Genomic DNA, 9144 nt, shown 5'->3' with positions numbered 1-9144 from the left:
AACGTCTGGGGAAATCACCATCCCTGACCTCAAGCTGTACTACAGAGCAATCGTGATTAAAACAAAAACAAAAACAAAAAAACAAAAAAAAACTGCATTGTACTGGTACAGTGACAGGCAGGTTGTTCTGTGGGATAGAATTGAAAACCCAGAAATGAACCCATACACCTATGGTCACTTGATCTTTGACAACGGATCTAAAACCATCCAGTGGAAAAAGACAGCATTTTTAACAAATGGTGCTGGTCCAACTGGTGGTTAGCATGTAGAAGAATGCAAATCAATCCATTCTTATCTCCTTGTTCAAAGCTCAAGTCCAAGTGGATCAAGGACCTCCACATAAAACCAGATACACTGAAAATAATAGAAAAGAAAGTGGGGATGAGTCTCAAGCACATGGGCACAGGGGAAATTTTCCTGAATAGAACAATAGCTTACACTCTAAGATCAAGAATTGACAAATGGGACCTCATAAAATTGCAAAGCTTCTATAAGGATAAAAACACTGTCAATAGGACAAAATGGCAACCAACAGATTGGGAAAAGATTTTTACCAACCCTACATCTGAGAGAGGGCTAATATCCAATATATACAAAGAACTCAAGAAGTTAGACTCCAGAGACCCAAATAATCCTATTAAAAATGGTGTTCAAAGCTAAACAAAGAGTTCTCAGCTGAGGAATACCAAATGACTGAGAAGCACCTAAAGAAATGTTCAATATCCTTAGTCATCAGGGAAATGCAAATCAAAACAACCCTGAGATTCTACCTCACACCAGTCAGAATGGCTAAGATCAAAAACTCAGGTGACAGCAGATGCTGGCGAGAATATGTAGAAAGAGGAACACTCCTCCATTGCTGGTGGGATTTCAGGATGGTTCAACCACTCTGGAAATCAGTCTGACAGTTCCTCAGAAAATTGGACATAGTACTATCTGAGGACCCAGCTATACCAATCCTGAGCGTATACCCAGAAAATGCTCCACATGTAATAAGGACACATGCTCCACTATGTTCATTGCATCCTTATTTATAATAGCCAGAAGTTGGAAAGAACCCAGATATCCTTCAACAAAGGAATGGATACAGAAAATGTGGTACATTTACACAATGGAGTACTACTCAGCTATTAAAAATGATGAATTCATGAAGTTCTTAGGCAAATGGATGGAACTAGAGAATATCATCCTCAGTGAGATAACCCAATCACAAAAGAACACACATGGTATGCGCTCACTGATAAGTGGATATTAACCCAGAAATTCAGGATACCCAAGATACAATTCACAGACCACATGAAATTCAAGAAGAAGGAAGACCACAGTGTGGATACTTTGGTCTTTCATGGTCTACAAAGTGAATTCCAGGACAGCCAGGGCTATATAGAGAAATCCTGTCTCAAAAAACCAAAAGAAGAAGAAGGAGAAGGAGAAGGAGAAGGAGAAGGAGAAGGAGAAGAAGAAGGGGGATCAAACTACCCATGGGAGGAGTTACAGAGACAAAGTATGGAGCAGAGACTGAAGGAAAGGCCATCCAGTGACTGTCCCACCTGGGGATCCATCCCATATACAGTCACCAAACCCAGACCTTGCAGACAGGAGCCTGATATAGCTGTTTCCTGAGAGGCTCTGCCAGTGCCTGACAAATATTAAGTGGATGTTCACAGCCAACCATTTGGACTGATCACAGGGTCCCCAGTGAAGGAGCTAGAGAAAGGACCCAAGGAGCTGTAGGGGTTTGCAGCTCCATAGGAGGAACAACAATATGAACCAACCAGTACCCCCAGATCTCCCAGGGACTAAACCACCAACCAGAGTACACAAGGGGACTCATGGCTCCAGCCGCATATTAGGAGAGGATGGCCTTGTGGGACATCAATGAGAGGAGAGGCCCTTGGTCTTGTGAAGGCTGGATGCCCCAGTGTAGGGGAATCCCAGGACAAGGGAGCAGGAGTTGGTGGGTTAGTGAGCAGGGGGAGGGGGAATGGGATGGGGGGGGTCAGAGGGGAAATGGGGAAAGGGGATAAAATTTGAAATGTAGATAAAGAAACTATGTAATAAAAAATGAAAAATTAAAAAAAGAGAGGGCAAAGGGAGAGGAATATGATCAAACTATATTATATACTGTAGTCTCCCCTCCCCCAGCCTGAAACCTGCTTGCTCAGGGGTGGAGCTTCCTGCTCATTCGGTCTGCCACGCCCACTGCTAGAACCTGCGGAGCCACACACGTGCACCTTTCTACTGGACCAGAGATTATTCGGCGGGAATCGGGTCCCCTCCCCCTTCCTTTATAACTAGTGTTGCAACAATAAAATTTGAGCTTTGATCAGAATGAATTTGTTTTAGCTCCATTTCTTCTTTCGCCCCGTCTAGATTCCTCTCTTACAGCTCGAGTAGCCTTCTCAGTCGAACGGTTCATGTTGCGAGCTGCTGGCGGCCGCAACAATATACATCTATAAAAATGTCATAATGAAATACTACATACAATTAACATATAATAAAAAAGAACCAGAAAAAGAAATGTGAAAATAATATTTTTAAAATTTCAAAATGCACATAAAATATAATAATTACAGTAGACACAGTAGAGAAAACACAATGCACAACAATACACACACAGTTACCTTTTCTTAAAAATGGAATGTGGTCATCCTGGATAATATTTCCATAGCCAAAATTCTGAAAATACTTCCTCTCCAAAGAATGATCCTTGAGTAATCCCAATTCATAGAGTTCCTTTTCTGTGGACAGCAAGATGAACATCAGTAGACAGTAGATGAACATCTAATTTTCTCTGATCAAGACTCAGAATACATCCTTATTTAGGGAGCTTGAAATCTTATCACACATGGAATTCTTCCCTAGATCTGTATCAGTAAACATAGCCACATCTATGACAGTAAGAGTCTAAGCTGCACCTATCTATACTTTGGAGTAGAGGAGAATAGAGACAGAGAGGCACACATGACATTGACAGTGCTGGTGAAAACCTCTAAGATTCCAGCTTCCAGTTTGAACCAGTGCCCAGAGCAAACCTGGGGCGCTGGCTCACTACCCACTCCTACAACACCCAGAGGAAGCTCAACTCCCAGGTGCCTTGACACACCAAGGATCACAGGAAATGCAGGGACAAAGAATGGAATCAGAGACTGGGGGAAAGGCCATCCAGAGACTGCCTCACCTAGGGATCCACCCTATCGGCAGACACCAAACCCAACCATTATTGCTGATGCCAAGAAGGGCTTGCTGACAGGAGCCTGGTAAAGCTGTCCCCTGAGAGGCTCTGCCAGACCCTTACTGATACAGATGCGGATGCTTGCAGTCAACCATAGGACTGAGCATGGAGACCCCAATGGAGGAGTTGGGGGAAGGACTGAAGGAGTTGAAGGGGTTAACAACCCCATAGGAAGAACAACAATGTCAACCAACCAGAACCCCCAAAGCTCCCAGGGACTAAACCACCAACCAAAAAGTACACATGGGGAGAACACATGGCTCCCACTGCATCCGTAGCAGAGGATTGCCTTATCAGGCATCAGTGGGAGGGGAGACCCTTGGTACTGTGGAGGCTCCCAGGGTAGGGGAATGCTATGGCAGAGGCTGGAGTGGGTATGCAGGTGGGGGAAGCACTCTTATAGAGGCAGAGGAGGGAATGGGGGGGTTGTGGATGGGACACTGGGAAGGGGAGTACATTTGAAATGTAAATAAATAAAATAACCAATTTTTTAAAAAGATTAAAAGAGACCAAGTAGCTAATGCCAAAAAAAGAGTAGATGCTCACTAGAACAACTGAGATTGAGAAAGAGAAAGAGAAAAAGGAGTCAAAGGTGTTGGAAACTCAGATGCAGATGTTCATAGATCCAGGTGGTGTGTGGCGAATGCCCATGTAGAGATGTGGGGGGCTTAAAGCGGAATATGCCAACAGAGTAGGATGAAGTATATCAACTGGCCACTCTGTGGGAAAAGACTACTGTGACCTCTATCAGTGATTCTCAGGATGCGGTTCCTCATCAAGAGCTTCAGTATCACCTGAGAATAACGCAGAGATGCAAATCAGCTGGTACTACCTCTGGCTTAATGAATCAGAAATTCGGGGTACCGGCTGGTAATCCACGCGTTAGCATGAACCCAGGGGATTCTGATCTGTCCTGAAGTTTGAGAACCACTGGCCTACACAGTCCCTCACTCCTGGTGTCTTGTAGCACATAAGTCGTGTATATAACCCATGTGCTGCTTGATACAAAATGGCAAGATAGCATCAGATGACAAAACAAGGAAATAATGCCCAGGATAGCTGGTCATTTTTGTGATTGTTAAATTTCTAGGGTAAAACTGTATCAAGTAGGAAACAAGTATAATGGGATTTTAAGAACACTGAGAAAGCCCCAAGTACCACAAAATATAATATTCTTATCTATCAATACTTATATTTCCTTAACCATCATGTACATTTTTCTTATACAATTAAATAGTTAAAAATGTAAATTCCACAAACGAGGGCAGTGCAATCGGTTTTAATCACAGTAAGGTACAATCTGTTGATGTGTGCGTTTCAGAGAAAGGAAGTAAGGGAAGCACACAGAGTCCTTGGGGGAGAAAGACAAAGGGAGAAAACAGAAGCAGACAAATTTGAGATGGAAAATGAAATGAAATTCCAGAGTACCTTTTGGCATCATTTCTAAAAATATATACATGTAGTATTTTGACATCTGCCTTTCAAAATAGAATTCCACCTAAGAAACTAAACTGGGCCTGCTGAAGAATTAGGAATAATAAACAAATTGGTAGGGGAAGACAAATGCCAGCAAGGTATGTTAACTATTTAAATTGTACATTTAAACCATAAATTGTGAGTTTGCAGGTGTAGTGCTTGCCAGCAGGAAGAAACAGCCTTTTGCTCTTTAGTAACTGGGATGCTTACCAATTGCTTGAAGTCTATTAAACCATCTGGTAGTCTTGGGGAAAAAATTAGGGAATGTTGGATTTGCTGCTCCAATTAAATCTAGTAAGACCAACAGATCCTACGAGAGAAAAATATTGCTTTGTCATAGTCACCCAGGCATGTTTCAGACCCATCAAGAAAACCAGTCAAAGCTAACACATTTTAACAAGCGAGAATCACACGGAGAGCTTTTTAAATGGAAAGGGGCTTAGTGGCATTGTTTGCTAACCATCTTAGAGAACATTGTAGACCTTGCTTACATAACATGGACAAATGGGGATTTTTTTATGCATCAAAGGAGCATAACTAAGGATAAACTAGAAAGGGAGATTTGATGCATATTTTACAGTTTGAGAAAAGATCACATTTGCTGTATGTCCACGTGGGAGTTCAAACCTGTCTAATCTATGCCGTTGTAATTAGGCATTTTTAACTTTAATCTGTAATGATTGGTGAGCTTGGGAGCATAAGCTATAACTCACACAGCGTGTAAGGAAACATCCCTTTAAAGGAAACTATATGCATCGTGCTACTGGGGCGCCATTTCCTTCAGTAACAAACAAGGAGTTCAGTCCAGCTGCTCTCTAAAGTCTCCTGGTTATAGCCTTCCCAACTAGACCAATTTCTCTTAGCTTGGTTTAGCCACAAAGCATCAGCTCGCTTGAGAACTCCATTCCTGAAGACCCCCGCCTAGATAAAGGCCTCCTGACTTAGCAAAGTTAGCAGAATACATACTGTGTGGGTAACTGCCGACTCTGAAGCCTGATGTATACGGGAAAAATGTTATCAGGTTTCAAGATTCCAGAGATATGGTATACATGAATGATATATACGTACATGTATGTATAACTGATATACATACTCATTCATTTGGGAAAAAATGCTTGTTTGAAATAGGAACATATTCATGAGATTGGATAAGTCTCTGAGAAATAGATGAGCCTTTCCATCACTGCGGATCGTATATCTGGACTGATAAGTAACTGCTAATTATCTGCATCTCTTCTCATTTGTCCAAGCCCCTCTGAGTTGCTCAGGCACGAGTGAATGAGTGAAATGATGACCACATGCTTTTGACTCATAGTGAGCTGTCCGCAAACAAAAGAAAGTCATGCTCACATGAGGAGCGTTAGGGAATCTAGAAGACACCAGTTGCTCATTTGAGTCATAGGGCGACAAAGAGCGGGAATGTGTGAAGGCAGGGTGGAGGGTTTAGGAAGAGTGTCAGAGACAAATGACTTCCCGAGGGTAGCATAAGGTTCTAAACTGGGAGTGGTGTGGACTTGGTGACAGAGTGAAGATCCAGTATGGGCAGAGAGTCACTGAAGGGAATTTACTGGTAGGCCACAGGAGAACGTATGGAGGTCGGATGCTGAAACCACTATTTAGTAACAGCAGAATTTTAAGACATCTTCAAAATGTCTCTACCCTCACATCATAAATGCTACATCAACCTACCACATAAAATTAAACATCAGTATACTGCAGTCAATATACTGCTTTAAACACATGGGGAATTCCTCTTTCCTCCCTGTCCTGGGGTTCCCAGCCTCCTCTGCCTGAAAAAAGGTCTCTTTCTCTCCACACTACCCAGTGTTGAGGGGTTGGGAGGGGGCGGTACTCTCACTAAACCATAATGAATCTAATGCCTTCTTAATCTGATTGTCACATCATTTTAATTAAGCTCAGCCAAACACAGCTTCTAACACAGAACCATTCTTTTTAGGTCTGGGATTCCTCAAAACTCCAGTGCTTGCCAAGGAATGTTCTACCATAAACAGTGCTCCGAGGATTTCGAGGCACGTTTAGGTCTTTACTTGGTCTTAGCAGCCTTGCCTCTGGAGACAGGGACTGAGCTACAGAGCCAAGGTAATTACTCAGACTAACCATGCCATCCAGTTGGTTGGTGCCTCTTGATCCAGGAGGGTGAGGGCTTGATGCCATCTTCTGAGCTAAGTGCCGAGACCCATACAGAGAATCTTGAGGGGACCAGTGATGAAAAGCCTCTTCACCATCAAAGAAAATTAGCCGGAGTGAGAGATCTGGCTTGGAACCAGAGACATCCTGGTAAAACACAAAGAACAATTTGAAAAGTAAAACAAAACCAATGGAAACTAACTTCAAGCAACCACAGGACATATTGACCTGGGATTGTCTCCAGAGAGACCTATGAACAGTATATCTTCAAGATGGGTTCATGATGATCATCAGTGGAAACAAAGAGCAAATAGGCTCCAGTCAATTAAAAATTCACATTCTTTCCTAGTAACTGGGCCAAAAGGCAGATGTTCCAAGAAGCGAAGAGGTCCAGGCAAAGGAAGATGTGCCAGAAGTTACTTGACACCAGTTCCAACCCAAACCCCATCATACTGCTTCCAAAACAAAAGGTCTTGCACGTACTCCCTAACAAGCTGTTACACTGTAGGACTGCTGTGACGAGCACTGTGACCTGCCACTGAATTCTCCCTCAGGTGGATGGGTTGCCCCAGTTGTAGCCTCTCCTGGGATGAACCTCCCATGACTACCTAGTCAGACACCTGAGCCTCTCCATAGGCCACCACCTCCACAGCTCTCCAGAGTTAGCTGAGGCTGCTGTAAAACCTGCACTGCAGCTTCATGGCTCACTCCTCCTAATCCTGTCTCATCCCTCTCCCTGCCTCCAGAGTTGATCCAAGGCCACTCCCTAATCACTGACCTGAATGGGACAGGTGATGTTCCACCTCCCAATGTGCTTCCCTGGAACCCAACCTAAAACAACTGGGTACCTTCTCCTCACCTTACCGGACTTGGAAATTCGTTATTGGACCTAAGTTCAAGAGTCTGCCCTAGGAACAATGTAGGGACACAAACAGAATAATTATAGTGTTTCTCTTAAGAGATCCTATACATTTGGCAGGTTAGGAGAAAGAGAACAAATACATAAGTATGGTTTGTAATATGCCAAGGGGCTCAAGTGTGAAGCTTGCATCCATTGAAGGCTGGGAGGAATGACTGACTGATGGAGCCCTTGGGACATCAAGCAAGGCTTTGTGAGAGACACTATTTGAGAAAACCGAAAAGCTTTACAGTTTTTAATCGGGCTATGACTCTCCGGTACAGATAGTCCTTTTGGTGTTCAAATCTTCCAAGCCCACTTAATCTCACCTCTTCACAGCTACACTCCTATAATGACCCCGTTTACTCCAGTTTTGACCAATTTCTGGTAATCCTTCTGGTCCTTCCCCTAAGTACACTGTCAGCTCCTTGGCCTCTCTTCATAATCACACTTTCATGGAACAAAATAATAATAACATGGAGGGCCATTCTCTACCTATTCTGTGACTATTCTCAAGATGCTAAACCCGGCTAGAAAAAAAAAATGAACCACCATGCTATTTGCTAACTTAAAATCCACGAGCACAGATTTTAATACAGCCTTTCTGTACTGTGCTGTATACACACAGAACACAGTTGTGCTATATTTTCTGGGTTTGTTGACTGACCCTGAGTATTCCACACTTTCCCTTTCCCTAGCCTGCAGCTCCCCAGCCCACCCATCCGCACTCCCAAGTGATGCCCTTGATTTCTTCTTGCCAGTCTCCTTAGATGCCAGTCTCCCCACATATGCACTAAATTCCATCTCCTCTTGTCTGCTCAAGGGCATTGCTTTAGCATACGCCATTTCTTCCACATCAGGTGTTCTGCCACTGCTCGATAGTTCTGCGGGTTTGCTATCTTTGTTAACTCACTGGAAGGATTTTATATATGCAGTGTTCCTCAGTCTTATTCTTCAGCTCCATTTTTTAAAATTCTCGGTGTTGAACCAGAAGCCTGAACCATGCAAGGCCATTGCTCTACCAAATAAATCATGTCCCCCTGAAGTGGTAATAAATTAATTCTCTCCAAACATCCCAGCGGGTGCGCACACACTTCTTCCTACCACCCTAATGTTGTGGAATTGCAAATGAAAGACACACACACACACACACACACACACACACACACACACACACACACACACACACACCACAACAGCCTTTTATTTTAATATGTCTTAAACAGCTCAATGCTGGGCACTTCCAAACCTCCCCACAGCTAACACACTCTCCCCTCCAATATTCCTGAATTATCACTTGCTAAAACCTATGTTATATTCTGTCCTGGCTGCCACAGACCCAGGCCTGTAGTCCTCCTGGGCCATGATCTCTGACTCTTACATGTTG

General features: G+C 43.4%; 1 protein-coding gene across 2 annotated transcripts in view; it reads right to left on the bottom strand.

Annotated features, from left to right (window-relative positions):
- The window catches only part of Qpct (glutaminyl-peptide cyclotransferase (glutaminyl cyclase)), a 38473-nt gene that overhangs the window by 5891 nt on the left and 23438 nt on the right, over positions 1–9144 (bottom strand). For both annotated transcript variants that reach the window (NM_027455.3, NM_001316729.1), the window contains 3 exons: positions 6830–7006; positions 4922–5021; positions 2625–2741 (listed from right to left, as the gene is read on the bottom strand). In NM_027455.3, the coding sequence (NP_081731.1) occupies positions 2625–2741; positions 4922–5021; positions 6830–7006 (394 nt within the window). The remainder of the gene's footprint in view (positions 1–2624; positions 2742–4921; positions 5022–6829; positions 7007–9144) is intronic.

The sequence above is a fragment of the Mus musculus genome, chromosome 17, assembly GCF_000001635.26.
Source record: "Mus musculus strain C57BL/6J chromosome 17, GRCm38.p6 C57BL/6J".
In the NCBI taxonomy this organism is placed as follows: domain Eukaryota; kingdom Metazoa; phylum Chordata; class Mammalia; order Rodentia; family Muridae; genus Mus; species Mus musculus.
The sequence above is the reverse complement of the archived record's forward strand: the minus strand, read 5'-3'. Positions and strand labels throughout refer to the sequence as shown.